This window comes from Atractosteus spatula, chromosome 3 (assembly GCF_055471065.1).
Source record: "Atractosteus spatula isolate fAtrSpa1 chromosome 3, fAtrSpa1.hap1, whole genome shotgun sequence".
In the NCBI taxonomy this organism is placed as follows: domain Eukaryota; kingdom Metazoa; phylum Chordata; class Actinopteri; order Semionotiformes; family Lepisosteidae; genus Atractosteus; species Atractosteus spatula.
This window is the reverse complement of record NC_142708.1, coordinates 1,268,071-1,291,439: the sequence shown is the minus strand read 5'-3', so window position 1 is coordinate 1,291,439 and position 23,369 is coordinate 1,268,071. Positions and strand designations below refer to the sequence as shown.

Sequence of the window (23,369 nt, the reverse complement as noted above, 5' to 3'; positions counted from 1 at the left end):
TATTATTATTGAGAGACAGGCTCACTGTCTGTTCCTCAGGCTGTGACAGGAGATCACACACTGTATTATTATTATTGAGAGACAAGCTCACTGTCTGTTCCTCAGGCTGTGACAGGAGATCACACACTAGGCTGCCAGTACAGATTAGTTCCCTCCTCCCTCTCCCAGTAGGATTGGGAGCTGTTGTGATTCTGGCAGGTATGGGAATCTATCACACACTGTCTTGCTTTCTGTGCACTACAGTAAGTGCTCAGTGCCTCTCGGTCCGAATGTCAGCCCTGCACACTGCCTGTTGCTGTCCTGTGAGAGAGGGGCACACAGGGCCTGAACACAGCCTCTTCACACCTCTGGACCTTCCTCTCCAGGACTGTACTTTGTGCTTGTGTATAATCTGGGCAGGCCACAGGAGCACCTGGCAGAGGGCCGTGCTCAGACGGGTGTGCTTCTCTGCCCCGACACAGGGGGGCGTGCTGCTGCTGATCTCCCGAGCCCTCGTGACTGCGCTGTGCGTGTGCTGTAGCAGGGATGGGCATGCTGTGTCCAGCGCAGATGAACGTCCAGCGTGTTTAAAGAGAAATCAATAAAGGTGATTGAGAACCGAATGCTGCTGCAGGTCCTGGCAGGGTGCTGGGTGTAACCCATCCGCACTTTCTATTCCTGCTCATTTCTGTGTGCCTGAATGTTGCGGCAGGTCGTGTGCCTAAAGTACTCCCAACACTTCCGAACGTGTTCCGGAGAGTCACTTTCACGACTCGTCAAAGCTGAACATTTTCGGTTTAAAGAAAAAGTTACACTTTGAATCCTACAGTAAGATAACGTGTGGCTGTTGTTACCAGAACTCGTTTTATTCAAAATAAAACTGTTTTATTCAAAGTAAAACTTTTTCACGTCAGAAAGCGTTCCGATGTGATGAAAACCTGAGCTCACTTCTGCTCTACGCGTTTCCCCCCAACAGCTCTGACGTCTGTCGGAATCGGCAGTAGAAGCTCTGAAGTCAGAGTCAGATATCTGTAACAGAGAACGAGGATTAAGGTCGCTGAGATCATGCTGACTGCGAGGGTTCAGTAGAGAGTCCCGATGCCCGATTAAGCGCTCAGAGATAAACAAAGCGACAGAGCGACAGCCATGCAGAGACTCGGCCACCAGGGGGCGACAGTCCGGCTCCAGGCAGAGGAGAGCAGCTGGGCGCTGGGTGTTCACGCCCTGGTCGCTCGGACACGGAGACGTGTCTACCCTGAGGATTAGCCCATAACAGATCGCTCTTGTCAGATTGTATTGGAGCAATTTACCTTTTAAACGAAACTTAGCTTTTGGAATCACAGATCCATTTTGTATTTACAATGTGTATCGGAAGCAGGCGCACGGTCCTGGCTGGTTTGCGAGTCCCCCGGTGACGGTGCAGATCGTGTTTGCCGACAGAAGCCCCAGCCCGGCGCGCAGCTCCGCCCCTCAGCCCCACCTGCGGACGGTGAGCAGGAAACATGGCCGCGGCTGGGACGCGCTCGGACAGCGGGTCCGCAGACTGACCTCTCGGCCCGGAGCTGCGGGACAGGCGGAGCTGCTGTTGCGCGCTGGCGCTGTAGCTCCGCACGGCAGGGGCTCGCTGCCAGCCTGCGCTCGCCGATCGCCGCGGGTGAGAAAGCGCCGCCGTGAAGAAAACTCACAGCCTGCCCACGCACCGGACCGGACCGGTACCTCAGCCCGGAGACCTGGCCGGCGCCGCTCCAGCGGGGGATGAGCAGCAGGTGAGCGGGGCAGGGCTGTGGCGTGGGTGTCCGCGCTGTTTCCCCGAGAGTGACAGTCAGCTGACACGTAGCCGGGGAGCCCGAGAGGCGCAGAGCAGACGTGGAACCGAGAGGGGGGATCGTCACCTGTTCTGCGCCATTGTCTGGAGCCTCCTCTCCTGAGGACTGCTGCTAATTCACGGGCTCTGTCACTCCGGCCGTGGCGCACACACACACACCCTGACAGGCACAGAAACACACACACACACTGACAGGCACAGAAACACAAACACACACACACACACTGACAGGCACAGAAACACACACACACACACACACACACACACTGACAGGCACAGAAACACACACACACACTGACAGGCACAGAAACACACACACACACACACACTGACAGGCACAGAAACACACACACACACACACACTGACAGGCACAGAAACACACACACACACACACACACACACTGACAGGCACAGAAACACAAACACACACACACACACTGACAGGCACAGAAACACACACACACACACCCTGACAGGCACAGAAACACACACACACACTGACAGGCACAGAAACACACACACACACACACACACACACACTGACAGGCACAGAAACACACACACACACACACTGACAGGCACAGAAACACAAACACACACACACACACACTGACAGGCACAGAAACACAAACACACACACTGACAGGCACAGAAACACAAACACACACACACACACACTGACAGGCACAGAAACACAAACACACACACACACACTGACAGGCACAGAAACACACACACACACACACACACACACACTGACAGGCACAGAAACACAAACACACACACACACTGACAGGCACAGAAACACAAATACACACACACACACACTGACAGGCACAGAAACACAAACACACACACACACACTGACAGGCACAGAAACACAAATACACACACACACACACACACACACACACACACACTGACAGGCACAGAAACACAAATACACACACACACACTGACAGGCACAGAAACACAAATACACACACACACACTGACAGGCACAGAAACACAAATACATACATACACACACACACACTGACAGGCACAGAAACACAAATACACACACACACTGACAGGCACAGAAACACAAATACATACACACACACACACTGACAGGCACAGAAACACAAATACATACACACACACACACTGACAGGCACAGAAACACAAATACATACACACAGACACACTGACAGGCACAGAAACACAAATACATACACACACACACTGACAGGCACAGAAACACAAATACACACACTCACACTGACGGGCACAGAAACACACACACACACACACTGACGGGCACAGAAACACAAATACACACACACACACTGACGGGCACAGAAACACAAACACACACACACACACTGACGGGCACAGAAACACACACACTGACGGGCACAGAAACACACACACACTCAGACACACACACACACTCTGCCAGGCACAGAAACACAAATAAACACACTGCCAGGCACTGAAACACAAATACACACACACACTGACGGGGACAGAAACACACGAATACACACACGGGCATGCAGAGAAACATACGCGCTGACAGGCACAGAAATACAAACATACACTGCTACACACAAACACAAACAAACATACACACTGCTACGCACAGAAACACTGACATGGATATACACAAGCACCACAACACACAGAGAAATACAGAAATGCATTGATACAGAAAACTACACACTGCCCTATAACTACACAAACACCAGGATGCACGGAACTACACAATCACCAAGCCAGACACCCAGAAAGACAAGCACAACATCATGCCCTGCACACAGAGCACAGGCGCTGATCGGTGTTCTAGCTGCAGTGTGTGATAACAGGGCTGTATGTGTCTGGGTCAGTAATCCTGCTCAGGGAGATGATGAGTGATTCATCATGAGTGTTTAAGAAGATAATATCCCCTAGCCTCATCCTCCCAGCATCTCCATCTCTGTCTCTCTCCCTCTCCAAATCTGCTCTGTCTGCCAAATTTTTTAAATTCAAATTCAGAGCTTTATTGGTGTGATTGATGAATTAGAGCTTTTTCAAAGCAGATACGATCAACACAAAATCTACAGACATTTACAGTACCATCATATTACTGGACATTTACAGACATCAGATTAAACATTATTGAGAGAGGCTCACTGTCTGTTCCCCAGGCTGGGACAGGAGATCACACACTGTATTATTATTATTGAGAGACAGGCTCACTGTCTGTCCCTCAGGCTGGGACAGGAGATCACACACTGTATTATTATTATTGAGAGACAAGCTCACTGTCTGTCCCTCAGGCTAGGACAGGAGATCACACACTGTATTATTATTATTGAGAGACAGGCTCACTGTCTGTTACTCAGGCTGTGGCAGGAGATCACACACTGTATTATTATTATTGAGAGACAGGCTCACTGTTCCTCAGGCTGGGACAGGAGATCACACACTGTATTATTATTATTGAGAGACAGGCTCACTGTTCCTCAGGCTGGGACAGGAGATCACACACTGTATTATTATTATTGAGAGACAGGCTCACTGTCTGTTCCTCAGGCTGGGACAGGAGATCACACACTGTATTATTATTATTGAGAGACAGGCTCACTGTCTGTTCCTCAGGCTGGGAAAGGAGATCACACACTGGGCAGCCTCTCTCTTGAGTTTAATTTCCCAGTAGGATTGGGAGCTTTTCTGATTCTGACAGGTGTGCTGATTCTGGGATTAGATTTGTAAATTTGGGGAAGAATGTTTCTCTAATCCCAGAGTATCTGTCACAGTGCAGTAGGAAGTGCACCTCTGTCTCTGTTTCTCCCCGCTGGTAGTGGGAGCACAGCCTGTCCTCTCTGGGCAGCCAGGTCTGCCTGTGTCGCCCTGTTTTTATGGCCAGGCTGTGGTCACTGAGCCTGTACTTCATCAGGGTCTGTTTCTTTTTGCTGTTACTTGACCTTGTCAGATATCCAGCTAGTGTGTATTGTCTGTTTAGGGTTCAGTAGTATTCCAGTTTGTGTTGTGTTTGTGTGTGTCCCAGTGGATGAGATTGTGTTGTGTGGTTTGTGCTGTGGTTTGGATGGGTGTTGTTGTAGCTGTGCTGTCCCGAGGCTGGTTGGTATCAGTGAGCTTCCGGACCAGCTGGCTGTGGGGCTCAGCTCTGGGCTCAGCTCTGGGCTCAGCAGGGCCTGGCGGTGGTAGGATCTCTGGTCACTGTTTTCCAGGTGTGACCAATATTTTGTTGTTCTCGTCTCCATATTGATTAGCAATGGATATTGGCCTGTATATTGATTAGCAATGGGTATCGCAGGCTGCATTGTTAGGTGTATTTATCTGCACTGGAGAAATTTTTACAGAACTTTGCGTGTCTCAGGGCATGTATGGGGTGTTTGCCCTCACAGAAACCCTGATGTAAAAGTATGAAAGACTCCTCAGCACACAGTACTATGCACAGTGTTACAGACTACAGATCAGAGCACACAGTGTACTACAGTATTACAGACTACAACACACAGTGTACTGCAGTATTGCAGACTCTACAGCACACAGTATTCTGCACAGTATTATGGACTACAGTGTCACAGTATTACAGACTCTGATGTACAAGAGACTTTGACGTATAATGCATTGTGTAGTATGTTGTACTGTTTTGTACACCCCTGTGTTACACTGCTGATATTTAGTCATGCTGGTTTATTTTACATCATGGTTTGGCAATTCCTTTGTAATATGTCCTGCAAGAACACTGATTCGTATTGTGATGGAAATCTCATTTGTTCCACAAAAAACACTTATTGATATTGTGATGGAAAGCTCATTTTATTAACTAGCTCTATCCTGTGTTCAGTGCTCTGTAATATGTGGTCTGTGCCATTTGCGTGTCTTAGTGTGTGGTTTATAACCGTCTCCTCTTGAACTTCGTACCTGTGGACAGGTGACAAGGGTGGGGTTGTTGGCAGACAGGGCTTTAACAGAGAGGGCTGTCATGAGACTGGGAAGGTGTTGAAGTAAGATTGGCTCCAGGCTTGTTGCGTGAGGAGTATTCTGTGCGCTCAGTCCACCCTCAAGGGATATAATGCACTTCACTGCACAATCTGTAAGTGCTGCCGTAGATGAGGGAAAGCAGACTCCGAGCTCTCATGTCCAGGCAGGGTAAAAAATACAGAGGCTCAGGCTGCAGTGCACACTCTGCTGGTGTCTGTGTCACACAGGTGTGACTGTCAGTCGCTGGAGCTGCTGGTGTCTGTGTCACACAGGTGCAACTGTCAGTCGCTGGAGCTGCCGGTGTCCGTGTCACACAGGTGCGACTGTCAGTCGCTGGAGCTGCCGGTGTCCGTGTCACACAGGTGCGACTGTCAGTTGCTGGAGCTGCTGGTGTCTGTGTCACACAGGTGCGACTGTCAGTTGCTGGAGCTGCCGGTCTCCGTGTCACACAGGTGTGACTGTCAGTCGCTGGAGCTGCTGGTCTCTGTGTCACACAGGTGCGACTGTCAGTCGCTGGAGCTGCCGGTGTCCGTGTCACACAGGTGCGACTGTCAGTCGCTGGAGCTGCCGGTCTCCGTGTCACACAGGTGTGAGTGTCAGTTGCTGGAGCTGCTGGTGTCTGTGTCACACAGGTGTGACTGTCAGACGCTGGAGCTGCCGGTCTCCGTGTCACACAGGTGTTACTGTCAGTCGCTGGAGCTGTGTCCTGGATATGATTAAATGGGATTTGCATGTCCTCTCAAACTGTGCTTGTTGCGTTGCACTTACTATCTTTGCAGTGACTGAAAATGATAGTGTAATGTCAGACACTAAAATAACTGTTCTTCCAGCACTGAGTGTTATGCAATATATCAGTGTTCAACACAAGGACTGTAGTATTACCAGCAGTGTTTTATTTCTACTGTGGCTTTTCTTAAGTGTCACAAGGCAATTCACATTGTATTTTAAAGCAACAGCAATCTAGTTACAAAAGGATTATGATGTCATACTAATTTAATTTAATATGGCAGATGAGGTGGAAGTCCAATTAAAGCAATAATTGTTTCGCGGACGTTTTAAAATCTTTGCCTAACTCAAAGTAAATCTTGGCCATTAGTTATTGCTCTATCCTTTATTACTTCATAAGAAGCCTTTGCAGTTCGTAAGCTTTCTGAGGTATGTGCCGTCCGATTATGCTCTCCACTCTTCATTGTCCGGTTATTCACCTCCAGAGAGGACTGCATAGATCAGTGTCCAGTTATACAGCTGCAGAGTGTGAGAGGGTGTGTGTGTACTGGAGTCTCTCCTGCCTGTAGAGCAGTGAGTGTGTGTGTGTACTGGAGTCTCTCCTGCCTGTAGAGCAGTGAGTGTGTGTGTGTACTGGAGTCTCTCCTGCCTGTAGAGCAGTGAGTGTGTGTTTGTGCTGGAGTCTCTCCTGCTTGTGCAGTGTTGTCTTATAGAGCAGTGAGTGTGTGTGTGTACTGGAGTCTCTCCTGCTTGTGCAGTGTTGTCTTCTAGAGCAGTGAGTGTGTGTTTGTACTGGAGTCTCTCCTGCTTGTGCAGCGTTGTCTTATAGAGCAGTGAGTGTGTGTGTGTACTGGAGTCTCTCCTGCTTGTGCAGTGTTGTCTTCTAGAGCAGTGAGTGTGTGTTTGTACTGGAGTCTATCCTGCTTGTGCAGTGTTGTCTTCTAGAGCAGTGAGTGTGTGTTTGTACTGGAGTCTCTCCTGCTTATAGAGCAGTGAGAGGGTGTGTCTACTGGAGTCTCTCCTGCTTGTGCACTGTTGCATTATCGAGCAGTAAGCAGCATTTGTACAAAAGTCGCTCTTCACAGCAGCAGCTGCTCCGGTGCTCTATGGCTCCAGGCAGAATTCCGCCCATTCCGAGAGTTCCTCCCATTCCCTGAGGTGCTGGAATGCCAACACCCTGAGTGCTCAGCCCAGCCCCAGGGCCCTTCAGTGAGCAGCTCTGGAGAGGACATGTCTTGTGATCAACTCCCTGTCTGTCTGTAAAAGTGCATTCTTCTTCTCTAAATTTCTCTAGTTCAGAGAGCTTTATTATTATCATCTTTATTATGTGTTATATTATTAATAATAATACAGCGTGTGATCTCCTGTCCCAGCCTGAGGAACAGACAGTGAGCCTGTCTCTCAATAATAATAATACAGTGTGTGATCTCCTGTCCCAGCCTGAGGAACAGACAGTGAGCCTGTCTCTCAATAATAATAATACAGTGTGTGATCTCCTGTCCCAGCCTGAGGAACAGACAGTGAGCCTGTCTCTCAATAATAATAATACAGTGTGTGATCTCCTGTCCCAGCCTGAGGAACAGACAGTGAGCCTGTCTCTCAATAATAATAATACAGTGTGTGATCTCCTGTCCCAGCCTGAGGAACAGACAGTGAGCCTGTCTCTCAATAATAATAATACAGTGCGTGATCTCCTGTCCCAGCCTGAGGACAGACAGTGAGCCTGTCTCTCAATAATAATAATACAGTGTGTGATCTCCTGTCCCTGCCTGAGGGACAGACAGTGAGCCTGTCTCTCAATAATAATAATACAGTGTGTGATCTCCTGTCCCAGCCTGAGGAACAGACAGTGAGCCTGTCTCTCAGTAATAATAATACAGTGTGTGATCTCCTGTCCCAGCCTGAGGGACAGACAGTGAGCCTGTCTCTCAATAATAATAATACAGTGTGTGATCTCCTGTCCCAGCCTGAGGAACAGACAGTGAGCCTGTCTCTCAATAATAATAATACAGTGTGTGATCTCCTGTCCCAGCCTGAGGAACAGACAGTGAGCCTGTCTCTCAATAATAATAATACAGTGTGTGATCTCCTGTCCCAGCCTGAGGAACAGATAGTGAGCTTGTCTCTCAATAATGATATAGTTGTTCTGCTGTTGGCTGCTGCTTTGGCAGTGCTGTCCTTCACCGTGTGCTGTATTTGATGCCAGTAGGCTCTCTGAGTCTGAGCTCTGTGTCCTGCGTCTCTCTTGCAGGGGTCTCTGTGCTCAGTGATGTCTGGCTCCGCTCTCGTCCCCGAGGCCCTGGACTCTCTGTCTGCCAGCTCTCTGTTCTCGGGGGAGGCTGATGGGGAGGCGGAGGAGGGGGGCGCGTGCTCAGACAGTGACCTGGAAGTGAACCCCTATGATGGCCTGCCTTTCTCCTCGCGGTACTACCAGCTGCTGGAGGGGCGGCGCCAGCTGCCTGTGTGGGCAATGAAGTACAGCCTGCTGGAGAGCCTGGAGAGCAGCAGCATGGTCATCGTGTCTGGGGAGAGCGGCACTGGGAAGAGCACTCAGGTCTGGCTTCTCCTGCACCGCCACACACTGCTGCACCCCACTGTGCCTCCACTGCACCCCACTGCAGCCCACTGCACTCCACTGTACCTCCACTGCACCCCACTGTTCTTCCACTGCACCTCACTGTACCCCACTGCACTCCACTGTACCTCTAGTGTACCCCATTGTGTCTCCACCGCACTCTGCTGTACCCCCACTGCACTCCACTGTACCTCTACTGTACCCCACTATTCCCCATCCCATCTGCCTCTGTTGTCCTGCTCTTCTTGCTCTATCCTGGGGTACGCAGCGTGCTGGAAATGCTGCGGGCTGTAATTAGAAAGCTCTTGCAGTGTGAGTGCGCACCCTGGTCACAGCACTGCGGCCCACAAGCTCTTTCTCAACATGGCTGAGACTCGAGAGCACAGTCGGGCCACACAGCCTGGCCTGAAGACCACAGAGCTGTGAAACTGCAGCACCCCATGGCCAGGCCTGTACTGTAACCTGCAAACACTGTCTGTGGGTGCTCCTGCTCTCCTCAGTGTGAGGCTGGCGGGGGGCAGCCCTGTGACCCTCTCCCTCTGTCTCCAGGTCCCTCAGTGGTGTGCGGAGTACGCCCTCTCCCTGCAGTTCTCTGGAGGAGTGGTGGCCGTGACGCAGCCACACAGCCTGGCCGCCATGAGCCTGGCGCTGAGAGTGGCCGATGAGATGGACCTGAATCTGGGGCTGGAGGTGGGATACAGGGTGCCGCACGAGGAATGCTGCACGCCAGACAGCATGCTCAGGTACAGAGTCAGTGACGCTGCGCTGTGCCGGGGCACAGAGTCGGTGACGCTGCGCTGTGCCGGGGCACAGAGTCAGTGACGCTCCGGGAACCCCCCTGTGTCCGCAGGTTCGTCAGCGACTCGGTGCTGCTCGGGGAGATGATGTCGGACCCCCTGCTGCACCAGTACGGGGTGGTGGTGCTGGACGAGGTGCAGGAGCGCACCGTGGCCAGCGACGCCCTGCTGGGGCTGCTGCGTGACGTGTGCGCCCAGCGCGCCGAGCTGCGCGTGGTGCTGCTCACCTCGGCCCTGCTGGCCCCTCGGCTCTCCGCCTTCCTGGGCGAGGGCATCCCGCTCATCTCTGTGCCCCCGCGCGACCCCCCAGTTGCCGTGGAGACGCTGTACCGTGACCCCCAGGGCAGGGACCGCCCCTCCGCTGCCTGTCACATTGTGCTGGACGTCCACCGCAAGGGAGAACCGGGAGACGTCCTGGTGTTCCTGCCGAGCCCAGAGGTACCGAGACCCCATTCTGCTCTTATCTCGGACCCTGGTGGCCCTCGGGCTGTGTGGAGAGCGTGAGAGAGGCGGTGTGGGCTGGGTTTGCAGCCCAGGCTGGGGAAGAACATATTTGCGTCAGGAGGCTGAAGGCATGATGTCTGCCACACTTTAGGGGCGTGAGGAAGACAGCAGGTCTCGCTGGGTTAGTTCTCTGCTGGTGTTTGTCTGGGCTCTGCTAGTGCTCTGGATTGTGTTTCACTGTCATTGCACAGCCCTAATGCCTGGCCTTGACTCCTGCCTCAGTCTTCTCTAATTCTTCTGTTTGTCAGGGTAGGACGTTCCCTTCAGTCCCGGGCTGTGTGTGTTTGCTCTTCTCTGGCCCTATTCCAAAAGTGCTCTGGGCGGGGCTGGGAGGCAGACTCTGGGCGGGGCTTTGGGGATAATTTGGGTGGGACTGTGGGGGCGGGGCTGGGAGGCAGACTCTGGGCGGGGCTTTGGGGATAATTTGGGTGGGACTGTGGGGGCGGGGCTGGGAGGCAGACTCTGGGCGGCGCTTTGTGGGGATACTGTGGGGGATACGCTGCTCTAGAGAGAGAGGATTGTGGGGGCGTCGCTGGTCTGGAGAGAGGGGATTGTGGGGGCGTCTGGTCTGGAGAGAGGGGACTGGGGGCGTCGCTGGTCTGGAGAGAGGGGATCGTGGGGGCGTCGCTGGTCTGGAGAGAGGGGATTGTGGGGGCGTCTGGTCTGGAGAGAGGGGATTGTGGGGGTGTCGCTGGTCTGGAGAGAGGGGATTGTGGGGGCGTCGCTGGTCTGGAGAGAGGGGACTGGGGGCGTCGCTGGTCTGGAGAGAGGGGATCGTGGAGGCGTCTGGTCTGGAGAGAGGGGACTGGGGGCGTCGCTGGTCTGGAGAGAGGGGATTGTGGGGGCGTCTGGTCTGGAGAGAGGGGACTGGGGGCGTCGCTGGTCTGGAGAGAGGGGATTGTGGGGGCGTCTGGTCTGGAGAGAGGGGATTGTGGGGGCGTCTGGTCTGGAGAGAGGGGACTGGGGGCGTCGCTGGTCTGGAGAGAGGGGATCGTGGGGGCATCGCTGGTCTGGAGAGAGGGGATTGTGAGGCGTCGCTGGTCTGGAGAGAGGGGACTGGGGGCGTCGCTGGTCTGGAGAGAGGGGATCGTGGGGGCGTCGCTGGTCTGGAGAGAGGGGATTGTGAGGCGTCGCTGGTCTGGAGAGAGGGGATTGTGAGGCGTCGCTGGTCTGGAGAGAGGGGATTGTGGGGGCGTCGCTGGTCTGGAGAGAGGGGATTGTGGGGGCGTCTGGTCTGGAGAGAGGGGATTGTGAGGCGTCGCTGGTCTGGAGAGAGGGGATTGTGAGGCGTCGCTGGTCTGGAGAGAGGGGATTGTGGGGGCGTCGCTGGTCTGGAGAGAGGGGATTGTGGGGGTGTCACTGGTCTGGAGAGAGGGGATTGTGAGGCGTCGCTGGTCTGGAGAGAGGGGATTGTGGGGGCGTCTGGTCTGGAGAGAGGGGATTGTGGGGGCATCACTGGTCTGGAGAGAGGGGATTGTGAGGCGTCGCTGGTCTGGAGAGAGGGGATTGTGGGGGCGTCTGGTCTGGAGAGAGGGGATTGTGGGGGCGTCGCTGGTCTGGAGAGAGGGGATTGTGGGGGCGTCGCTGGTCTGGAGAGAGGGGATTGTGAGGCGTCGCTGGTCTGGAGAGAGGGGATTGTGGGGGCGTCGCTGGTCTGGAGAGAGGGGATTGTGGGGGCGTCGCTGGTCTGGAGAGAGGGGATTGTGAGGCGTCGCTGGTCTGGAGAGAGGGGATTGTGGGGGCGTCGCTGGTCTGGAGAGAGGGGATTGTGGGGGCGTCGCTGGTCTGGAGAGAGGGGATTGTGGGGGCGTCGCTGGTCTGGAGAGAGGGGATTGTGAGGCGTCGCTGGTCTGGAGAGAGGGGATTGTGGGGGCGTCGCTGGTCTGGAGAGGGGATTGTGGGGGCGTCTGGTCTGGAGAGAGGGGATTGTGAGGCGTCACTGGTCTGGAGAGAGGGGATTGTGAGGCGTCGCTGGTCTGGAGAGAGGAGATTGTGGGGGCGTCGCTGGTCTGGAGAGAGGGGATTGTGGGGGCGTCGCTGGTCTGGAGAGAGGGGATTGTGAGGCGTCGCTGGTCTGGAGAGAGGGGATTGTGAGGCGTCGCTGGTCTGGAGAGAGGGGATTGTGGGGGCGTCGCTGGTCTGGAGAGAGGGGATTGTGAGGCGTCGCTGGTCTGGAGAGAGGGGATTGTGGGGGCGTCGCTGGTCTGGAGAGAGGGGATTGTGAGGCGTCGCTGGTCTGGAGAGAGGGGATTGTGGGGGCGTCGCTGGTCTGGAGAGAGGGGATTGTGGGGGCGTCGCTGGTCTGGAGAGAGGGGATTGTGGGGCGTCGCTGGTCTGGAGAGAGGGGATTGTGGGGGCGTCGCTGGTCTGGAGAGAGGGGATTGTGGGGCGTCGCTGGTCTCGAGCGAGAGGATTGTGGGGCGTCGCTGGTCTCGAGCGAGAGGATTGTGGGGCGTCGCTCCTGTTGAGATGCTCGTGTGATCCCGCGCTGTGTGTGATGTGACTCTCTCTGCCCTCAGGAGATCTCGGAGTGCAGCGCGCTGATCCGCACGGAGGCTGTGGCCCTGTCGCCCCAGCTGGGGGAGGTGTGCGCTGTACCGCTGCACACGGGGCTGGGCCAGGGGGCGCAGCGGGTGTACGAGGGCGAGGGCGGGCGGCGCCGCGTGGTGCTCACAGACACGCTGGGCGAGGCCTCCTTCTCCCTCGGCAACATCCGCTACGTCGTGGACACTGGCATCGCCCTCAAGACTGTGAGTCTGTCCCTCAGTTCCCTTTGCTGTGTCCCTCTGTCTCTCTGCGTCTCGGACTCTGTCCCTCTGTCTCTCTGTGTGTCTCTCTGTCTCTCTGTGTGTCTCTGACTCTGTCTCGCTGTGTATCGGTGTGTCTCTATCTCTCTGTGTGTGTCTCTCTGTCTGTATCACTGTGTCTCTGACTCTCTCTGTTTGTCTCGCTGTGTCGCTGACTCTGTCTTATTGTATATCAGTGTGTCTCTGTCTCTCTGTCTTTATCACTGTGTCTCTGACTCTGTCTCTGTGTGTATCAGTGTGTCTCTGTCTCTCTGTGTGTGTCTCTCTGTCTATATCACCGTGTCTCTGACTCTGTCTCTGTGTGTATCAGTGTATTCCAGTGTTATACTACATTTATATTGTACTGCATCAATGTTGTACCACATTAACATTTGCTGTAATTTACTAAGCTTGTGTTGGGCTTTTCCATGACTATGTGCTCCTAACACGATTGTGTCAGCTTTCACCCTGCTGTTCACTAAGCACTAAGCGTGCTGAGCCACAGCACACTTTCCTAGGCAAGGCTTACAGTGACACAAAACCCTTATCTCACCTGCCCAGATTTGCATATTTCATCCACCTCAGGAAGAGCTACATGTCTGATTTACATACTCCACTCTGAGGCAGGGACAGCGAGTGGGCTGAGTGCGGGAGTGGAGCTCTGAGAGACCAGGGACAGTGAGTGGGCTCAGTGTGGAAGTGGAGCTGTCGCCAGTGGAAAACGAGAGAAAGAGTTTCAGAGATCTGCGAAAAGCAAACCCAAAGAACTCCAGTACACCTGGGCCCTCCTCTCCCTTGGCCAGAGCAGAGAGACTGCAGACGTCACCTTCAGGGGCTTGGCCAGTGTCCAGTGTCCAGTGTCCAGCACACTGGGGGCCAGGCACTGAGGACAGGCTCCCCACTGGCCTTGGGTGCAAAAGAGAGGAAATCCAGGCATAACACAACTATCGACCCATGCAAAGCAGGTGGTAGGGCTGACAGGAAGGGTCTGTGCGTTGGGTGGATTAAAATTCCCCAAGGAAATGTTAAACTTTTCCCTCAGGTTCTGCAGGTAGACTGTGTGGCCTGTTTTGTTTTTCCTTTTCACCCTTTTTCCTGGGGCCAGTGCGTCTGTGGGTTTTCTGTGTCTGTTCCAAGCAGCAGCGCCTGGAGAGCTGGGAGATTCTGCTGCTCCGGTTAGGTCACTAACGATCTGATAAGCTCGTTAGGAGCCGAGGTTCAGTGAAGACCTGCAGACGCAGGCTCTCCAGCCCTGCTCTAAACTCGTGCTCCCCTGAGTCAGGGTGCTCTGCTCCTCTGCCATAGGTTTATAATCCACGAATCAGAGCCGACTCCCAGGTCCTCCGGCCAATCAGCAGGAGCCAGGCCGAGTTGCGCCGGCACCGAGTGGGCAGCGGCCCAGGTAAGGGCAGCACTGCCGGTCACCGAGCACACATGCACATCCATCTTCCTGGAGGCACGACAAAAACTGTTTCTTCAGGATCTTCCTGGAATTGAAGGTGTTTTGCTTGGCTGTGCTGTCAGTTGAGGGTTCAGCAGACGTAGAGGGGAGTTTGGGATTGTATCTGCTCTCTCCAGCAAAGGGAGGGCTTCCTCACCAGAGCTGCCTGCAGGGCTCAGGGCTGCTCTCAGTGCCTCTGCCTGCAGGGCTCAGGGCTGCTCTCAGTGTCTCTTCCTGCAGGGCTCAGAGCTGCTCTCAGTGCCTCTGCCTGCAGGGCTCAGGGCTGCTCTCAGTGTCTCTTCCTGCAGGGCTCAGAGCTGCTCTCAGTGTCTCTGCCTGCAGGGCTCAGGGCTGCTCTCAGTGCCTCTGCCTGCAGGGCTCAGGGCTGCTCTCAGTGTCTCTGCCTGCAGGGCTCAGGGCTGCTCTCAGTGTCTCTTCCTGCAGAGCTCAGAGCTGCTCTCAGTGTCTCTGCCTGCAGGGCTCAGGGCTGCTCTCAGTGCCTTCAGGGCTCAGGGCTGCTCTCAGTGTCTCTTTCTGCAGGGCTCAGAGCTGCTCTCAGTGTCTCTGCCTGCAGGGCTCAGGGCTGCTCTCAGTGTCTCTGCCTGCAGGGCTCAGGGCTGCTCTCAGTGCCTCTGCCTGCAGGGCTCAGGGCTGCTCTCAGTGTCTCTTTCTGCAGGGCTCAGGGCTGCTCTCAGTGTCTCTGCCTGCAGGGCTCAGGGCTGCTCTCAGTGTCTCTTCCTGCAGGGCTCAGGGCTGCTCTCAGTGCCTCTGCCTGCAGGCCTCAGGGCTGCTCTCAGTGCCTCTGCCTGCAGGGCTCAGAGCTGCTCTCAGTGTCTCTGCCTGCAGGGCTCAGGGCTGCTCTCAGTGCCTGCAGGGCTCAGGGCTGCTCTCAGTGCTTTCAGGGCTCAGGGCTGCTCTCAGTGTCTCTGCCTGCAGGGCCCAGGGCTGCTCTCGGTGCCTGCAGGGCTCAGGGCTGCTCTCAGTGCCTCTGCCTGCAGGGCTCAGGGCTGCTCTCAGTGTCTCTGCCTGCAGGGCTCAGGGCTGCTCTCGGTGCCTGCAGGGCTCAGGGCTGCTCTCAGTGCCTCTGCCGGCAGGGCTCAGGGCTGCTCTCAGTGTCTCTTTCTGCAGGGCTCAGAGCTGCTCTCAGTGTCTCTGCCTGCAGGGCTCAGGGCTGCTCTCAGTGCCTTCAGGGCTCAGGGTTGCTCTCAGTGTCTCTGCCTGCAGGGCTCAGGGCTGCTCTCGGTGCCTGCAGGGCTCAGGGCTGCTCTCAGTGCCTCTGCCTGCAGGGCTCAGGGCTGCTCTCAGTGTCTTTGCCTGCAGGGCTCAGGCTGTCCTGAAGGAGTCATGAAGGAGCCTGGGGGAGGTGGAGCCAGTCTGTGCTGCTGTGTTCCAGGCTGAGGCTGACGTTGCTCTGCTCTCTCCCCATGTCTGGGTCTGTCCCAGGGCTGTGTTTCCGGCTCTACGCCCCGGCCCAGTACGAAGAGATGCCGGAGTGGCGCTGCCCAGGAGTCTGGGAGGAGAACCTGAGCCACCTGGTGCTGCTCCTGAAGAGGCTGGACATCGCGGACATGGGGCAGTGCCAGTTCCTGGACCGGCCAGGTGAGAGAGCACAAGGCTGTCCTGCAGCGCCCCGCTGTCCGAGCTGGGGTGGGGTGGGCTGTCCTGCGGTGCCCCGCTGTCCGAGCTGGGGTGGGGTGGGCTGTCCTGTGGTGCCTGCTGTCCGAGCTGGGGTGGGGTGGGCTGTCCTGCAGCGCCCCGCTGTCCGAGCTGGGGTGGGGTGGGCTGTCCTGCGGCGCCCCGCTGTCCGAGCTGGGGTGGGGTGGGCTGTCCTGCGGTGCCGGCTGTCCGAGCTGGGGTGGGGTGGGCTGTCCTGCGGCGCCCCGCTGTCCGAGCTGGGGTGGGGTGGGCTGTCCTGCGGCGCCCCGCTGTCCGAGCTGGGGTGGGGTGGGCTGTCCTGCGGCGCCCCGCTGTCCGAGCTGGGGTGGGGTGGGCTGTCCTGCGGCGCCCCGCTGTCCGAGCTGGGGTGGGGTGGGCTGTCCTGCGGCGCCCCGCTGTCCGAGCTGGGGTGGGGTGGGCTGTCCTGCGGCGCCCCGCTGTCCGAGCTGGGGTGGGGTGGGCTGTCCTGCGGCGCCCCGCTGTCCGAGCTGGGGTGGGGTGGGCTGTCCTGCGGCGCCCCGCTGTCCGAGCTGGGGTGGGGTGGGCTGTCCTGCGGCGTCCCGCTGTCCGAGCTGGGGTGGGGTGGGCTGTCCTGCGGCGCCCCGCTGTCCGAGCTGGGGTGGGGTGGGCTGTCCTGCGGCGCCCCGCTGTCCGAGCTGGGGTGGGGTGGGCTGTCCTGCGGCGCCCCGCTGTCCGAGCTGGGGTGGGGTGGGCTGTCCTGCGGCGCCCCGCTGTCCGAGCTGGGGTGGGGTGGGCTGTCCTGCGGCGCCCCGCTGTCCGAGCTGGGGTGGGGTGGGCTGTCCTGCGGCGTCCCGCTGTCCGAGCTGGGGTGGGGTGGGCTGTCCTGCGGCGCCCCGCTGTCCGAGCTGGGGTGGGGTGGGCTGTCCTGTGGCGCCCCGCTGTCCGAGCTGGGGTGGGGTGGGCTTTCCTGCGGTGCCCGCTGTCCGAGCTGGGGTGGGGTGGGCTGTCCTGCGGTGCCGGCTGTCCGAGCTGGGGTGGGGTGGGCTGTCCTGCGGCGTCCCGCTGTCCGAGCTGGGGTGGGGTGGGCTGTCCTGCGGCGTCCCGCTGTCCGAGCTGGGGTGGGGTGGGCTGTCCTGCGGCGCCCCGCTGTCCGAGCTGGGGTGGGGTGGGCTTTCCTGCGGTGCCCGCTGTCCGAGCTGGGGTGGGGTGGGCTGTCCTGTGGTGCCGGCTGTCCGAGCTGGGGTGGGGTGGGCCGGGCTGTCGGCACCGCCGTGTGACGCCAGGGTCGTGACTGCGTGTGCCCGCAGCCCCGGAGGCCCTGATGCAGGCGCTGGAGGACCTGGACTACCTGGCAGCGCTGGATGACGACGGTAACCTGTCGGAGGTGGGCATCATCATGTCGGAGTTCCCCCTGGACCCCCAGCTGGCCAAGGCGCTGATCGCCGCCTGTGAGTTCGACTGCGTCAGCGAGCTGCTCACCATCGCCGCCATGCTGACAGGTACCGTGCCACGCCCAGTGCCCCGCCTGCCCCAGCTTGCCCCGCCGTGTCTGACCGGTTGCTGTGCCTCTCCACAGCGCCCCCCTGCTTCCTGACGCCCCCTGCCCACAGCGAGGAGGCAGCTGCCACTCACCGGCGACCCCTGCTGCACCCCGATGGAGATCACCTGACCCTCGTCAACGTCTACAACGCCTACAAGCAGCGTGAGTCCCTGGAGCAGCCTCCCGATCAGCGTGTGTGTGTGTCTGTGTGACCCTGTGTGTGTCTGTCTGTGTGTGTGACCCTGTGTGTGGCCCAGCGTGTGTCTGTGTTGTGTGTATGAGTGAGGGTGTTGTGTACTGACCCAGCGTGTGTCTGTGTTGTGTGTATGAGTGAGGGTGTTGTGTACTGACCCAGCGTGTGTCTGTGTTGTGTGTATGAGTGAGGGTGTTGTGTACTGACCCAACGTGCGTGTGTGTTGTGTGTATGAGTGAGGGTGTTGTGTACTGACCCAGCGTGTGTCTGTGTTGTGTGTATGAGTGAGGGTGTTGTGTACTGACCCAACGTGCGTGTGTGTTGTGTGTATGAGTGAGGGTGTTGTGTACTGACCCAGCGTGTGTCTGTGTTGTGTGTATGAGTGAGGGTGTTGTGTACTGACCCAGCATGTGTGTGTTGTGTGTATGAGTGAGGGTGTTGTGTTGTGACTCAGTGTGTGTGTTGTGTGTATGAGTGAGGGTGTTGTGTACTGACCCAACGTGCGTGTGTGTTGTGTGTATGAGTGAGGGTGTTGTGTACTGACCCAACGTGCATGTGTGTTGTGTGTATGAGTGAGGGTGTTGTGTACTGACCCAGCGTGCGTGTGTGTTGTGTGTATGAGTGAGGGTGTTGTGTACTGACCCAGCGTGCGTGTGTGTTGTGTGTATGAGTGAGGGTGTTGTGTACTGACCCAACGTGCGTGTGTGTTGTGTGTATGAGTGAGGGTGTTGTGTACTGACCCAGTGTGTGTCTGTGTTGTGTGTATGAGTGAGGGTGTTGTGTACTGATCCAGCGTGCGTGTGTGTTGTGTGTATGAGTGAGGGTGTTGTGTACTGACCCAACGTGCGTGTGTGTTGTGTGTATGAGTGAGGGTGTTGTGTACTGACCCAACGTGCGTGTGTGTTGTGTGTATGAGTGAGGGTGTTGTGTACTGACACAGCGTGTGTGTGTTGTCTCTCAGACGGCGAGGATGAGGGCTGGTGTGTGAAGAACTTCCTGAGCCCCTCAGCTCTGCGTCTGGCCGATGTGATCCGCGGAGAGCTGCTGGACATCATGAACCGGATCGAGCTGCCTGTGTCGCCGCCTGCCTTTGGCTCCCAGGACAACGCCAGCAACATCAAGAGGGCGCTCATCTCCGGATTCTTCCTCAAGGTGGCGCTCTGCACACAAGCACACGCAACACACCCACCTCTCTCCCTCTCAGTTGCATTACTTTCACTTCAGACTCAAAGAGCTTAATCAGCAAGGCTGATCAAAACAGTCTTGTCAAAGCAATTCCAGCAATTTTTTTTAAATTATTATTATTGAGAGACAGCCTCACTGTTCCTCATAATTATACAGTGTGTGATCTCCTGTCAGGCTGTGACAGGAGATCACACACTGTATTATTATTATTGAGAGACAGGCTCACTGTCTGTTCCTCAGGCTGGGACAGGAGATAACACACTGTATTATTATTATTGAGAGACAGACTCACTGTTCCTCAGGCTGTGACAGGAGATCACACACTGTATTATTATTATTGAGAGACAGGCTCACTGTCTGTTCCTCAGGCTGTGACAGGAGATCACACACTATATTATTATTATTGAGAGACAGGCTCACTGTCTGTTCCTCAGGCTGGGACAGGAGATCACACACTGTATTATTATTATTGAGAGACAGGCTCACTGTCTGTTTCTCAGGCTGTGACAGGAGATCACACACTGTATTATTATTATTGAGAGACAGGCTCACTGTCTGTTCCTCAGGCTGGGACAGGAGATCACACACTGTATTATTATTATTGAGAGACAGGCTCACTGTCTGTTCCTCAGGCTGGGGCAGGAGATCACACACTCCCTCTGTCTCAGCCTCTGCCTCTCGCAGGCTTCCCCTCTGTCTCAGGTGGCCCGGGATGGTGTGGGGAGTGTGGTGTTGAGCTCAGTGTGTGCAGCGATGCCAACGCTGTCCCTCTCTCTGCCCTCTGTCTCAGGTGGCCCGGGACGTGGATGGTTCTGGGAACTACCTTCTCCTCACGCATCGGCACGTGGCACACCTGCACCCATTCTCGGGGTACCTGTCGCGACGCCCGTTGCCTCGGCCACCGAGCTGGGTGCTGTACCACGAGTTCACCATCTCCCAGAACAACTGCATCCGCACTGTGTCCGAGATCCAGCCGGAGATGTGAGTCCGGCCTCAATCCCCCTCCTCCAGTCACAGAGGGCAACCAAGCGCCTCACTGTGCACTCAGCAGTGTTAGTGGGTGGGAAAGGTGCTGGGTAGTTGGGCCACTGGGGTAGAGGGAACAGCCCCCTTGTCAAGGTCTGTGCTGGGTTAGGTTATCTCTCCTCTCTCTCTCCCCAGGCTGGTGGAGTGTACTCTGATCTCTCCTCTCCTCTCTCTCCAGGCTGGTGGAGTGTACTCTGATTCAATTCAATTCAATTCAAGGTGCTTTATTAGCATGACCGATGGGTACAATCAGTGTTGCCAAAGCAAATGAAAGTAATGATATTTACATTAAACAAAACAAAAAATAGAAGTAAAATAAAATCTACAGGCATATTTCAGACATTTACAACAAAAACGTATTATAAAATATTGACATATACTGTAGGCGGCTGGAGCATTATTGGGAGACAGACTCAATCCCAGAGTTCCCACACCTGCCAGAATCACAACGGGTCCCAATCCTACTGGGAGAGGGAGGAGGGAACTCAGTTGAACTGGCAGCCCAGTATGTGATCTCCTGTCACAGCCTGAGGAACAGTGTACTCTGATCTCTCCTCTCCTCTCTCTCCAGGCTGGTGGAGTGTACTCTGATCTCTCCTCTCCTCTCTCTCCAGGCTGGTGGAGTGTACTCTGATCTCTCTCTCTCCTCTCTCTCCAGGCTGGTGGAGTGTACTCTGATCTCTCTCTCTCCTCTTTCTCCAGGCTGGTGGAGTGTACTCTGATCTCTCCTCTCTCTCCAGGCTGGTGGAGTGTACTCTGATCTCTCTCTCTCCTCTCTCTCCAGGCTGGTGGAGTGTACTCTGATCTCTCTCTCTCCTCTTTCTCCAGGCTGGTGGAACTCGCTCCGCAGTATTACCTGGGCAACCTGCCGGCCAGTGAGGGCAGAGACCTGCTGATGGAGCTGCGGCAGAGACTGACCCCCCCACAGGAGCTGCTGGAAGGGGAGGAGGAGGGGGGCGGACAGGTGGAGGAGAAGCAGGCGACCGGTCCACCTGGCGAGCCGCGGAACCAGAGCAGGACTGAGCTGTGTGCGCTGCAGTGAGCGCCAGGGGTCTGTGCTGGGTTTGCGCTGGGTCTCGGTGAAGAGACCTGTGGACCGTGAGCTGCTGAGGTCTGGCTCTGTGCACCAGCTCTGAAGATCGGCTTGCAAGCCCAGCCTGGCCTCTGCTTGGCTCAGCCCTGACAGCAGCACCCCCTGCAGGGCATCGCGTGTTACTGCCACCCAGCTGTGGCGGTGTGTGAGGCTGACTCGGCACGAGCGAGGGCACCGCTTGTCTCCTGAGAGACGGGGCGCTGGACACACAGGGGCGCTGGGCCGCCAGTGCGCTGGAGTTTGAGCCGCTCACAGGCTCGTTGTATGAGCAGCACCAGTCTGCCCGGTCCTGCTGGTCCTGCTGGGTCTGCGCCCAGGGGTCTGCTCCGAACCCTGGTCACTGGGCGCGGGGCGACAGGGCGCAGGAAATCACACCAGTTTTACAGAACAGACACTTTGTACAGATGACATCCCTTTCCTTTGTTTGAACAGCTGCGAGCTGCTTTATTTCTGTCTCTCGTACTTCAGAAAGAGCGCTGGAGGATGACGGTCATCACGCGGGGCGCTTGTATGTATTTATCTGTGGTTTGCTGTAATGAGCCGCCCGGGGCTGGCCGGAGCTCGCGAGGCAGGGCTCATCGAGCTGCTGTGTGCAGGGCTGGTTTTCTCTGCCTGTGTGTTGTGGGGGCCAGAGAGAGCCCGTGAATAAACATGGTGACAGGCTCGAAGAGTGACGCCATCTTTGTTTTCAGTGGACAGGTGCTCACCGTTAGTTCTGCTTCCTGTGGCACACAGGCAGATGGAAGGCCAGGGCGCTGAATGTCGGCTCAGCCTCCTTCATTTGCCTTGGTGTTTCTGGCGTTACTGTAGTCCTTCCCGATCTGTACCTGTGACTGTCTCCCAGACTTGCGAAGCAGTTGGTCTGTGACTTTGTTTTCCAGATTAAACTGATTTGACACTGTCCCGATGGGTGGTTGGTGTCTGACATACGGCCAATAAAGGGGTCCTACACTCTGCCACACTGAGCGCAGGCCCAGGGGCATCAATCCCTGAGGATCGGGACCTGGCCTTGTTGGCCTCCAGTGGTAGAAAAAGGGAACAGGAGGCGCATCTTTACACAAAGGGTTGTGGGTGTGTGGAACAAGCAGTTCAGCTGATTAGCCTCTCTTCTTTCAAGAAACAGATGAGACACATTAATTGGCTACTAACAGTCATGCAGAAGGTGCAGCTCAGAGGTCAAGGTGAGCCTTGCTTGTGTGCTGCACTGTGCTGTGAGGAGGGAAAAGGAGGCAGGGGAGAGCACATTGTGTCAGCTCAGGATCTGGGCAGGGTCGAACCGGAGCTCTGGCCCCAGTATTCCAGGCATGCGGCGCTGAGCCAGCACTCGTCCGGCAGTTCCTGGTCCTGTGGGCTTGGGAAACAGGGGTTTTCTGGGCCTCAGGCAGTTCCTGGAGAGGAATGCTAATTCAGTGTACACCATGGTGTGCTTCATCGTCGCTGTGCGCGTTCTTTGTAAACCATGAAAGAGGAAAATGAGTCATCAAGTGGTTTTACAAATGCTAGGAGAGTTTGGTTAGAATTTTTTTAATTTACCCTCCTGCTATTTTGAGCCGGCCGTGAGTGGAGTGTGAATATCAGAATAGCTGCCAGCTGTCCCGTGGGAGCGCTTGAGCTCTCGAGCCAGAGAGCAGTTTCAGTTCCTGCTGCCCACAGAGCCGCGGCTGTGCTCGGTGCCCCTCTGCCCGCGGCGGTGGGGGTGCCAGGGCAGCTCTGTTGACAGAAGCCGGGTCCCGAGAGCGGCTGTGTGCGAGGTGCCCCTGTGTGTTGCACAAGCAGACTCTGTGCCACCTGGGGTCGACCAGTGTCGGGGGACCAGTGTCGGGCTGTAGGGGTGTCAGGGGACCGGTGTCGGGGGGCCATTGTCGGTCTGTAAGAATATCAGGGGACTGGTGTTGGGCTGTAGGGGTGTCGGGGGGCCAGAAGGAGGCTGGCAGGGTGTTGGAGGCAACAGGTGCCGCACAGCCTGGGTGCCCACAGCGCGAGAACATGGAAGAGACTCACCTGCCCATTTCAGCAGATTCAGACAAACACTAATTATCCCCCGTGCTCGTGAAAGAGCCCCGTCTGAGCGACGACAGCCTGCTCATGAGGTGAGGGAGTCAA

The 23,369-nt window shown here is 56.2% G+C and overlaps 1 protein-coding gene across 1 annotated transcript; it reads left to right on the top strand.

Moving 5' to 3' along the window:
* Nucleotides 1-1,169: 1,169 nt before the first annotated feature.
* Nucleotides 1,170-22,169, top strand: dqx1 (DEAQ-box RNA dependent ATPase 1). Its single transcript, XM_088911626.1, has 12 exons — nucleotides 1,170-1,745; nucleotides 8,761-9,063; nucleotides 9,634-9,827; nucleotides 9,935-10,319; nucleotides 12,905-13,135; nucleotides 14,477-14,573; nucleotides 16,056-16,211; nucleotides 17,537-17,728; nucleotides 17,806-17,931; nucleotides 18,924-19,114; nucleotides 19,938-20,128; nucleotides 21,002-22,169. Exons 2-12 carry the CDS (start codon nucleotides 8,779-8,781, stop codon nucleotides 21,213-21,215), a joined length of 2,262 nt encoding a protein of 753 aa, XP_088767752.1. The 5' UTR covers nucleotides 1,170-1,745; nucleotides 8,761-8,778; the 3' UTR covers nucleotides 21,216-22,169.
* Nucleotides 22,170-23,369: the final 1,200 nt, after the last annotated feature.

Excerpts from the sequence above, each read along its gene's own strand:
- dqx1 (XM_088911626.1), top strand. The coding sequence starts at position 8,779 with ATGTCTGGCTCCGCTCTCGTCCCCGAGGCCCTGGACTCTCTGTCTGCC. Across the intron at positions 17,729-17,805 it reads CATCGCCGCCATGCTGACAG|CGCCCCCCTGCTTCCTGACG; the intron begins GTACCGTGCCAC and ends GCCTCTCCACAG. Across the intron at positions 20,129-21,001 it reads TCCGAGATCCAGCCGGAGAT|GCTGGTGGAACTCGCTCCGC; the intron begins GTGAGTCCGGCC and ends CTCTTTCTCCAG.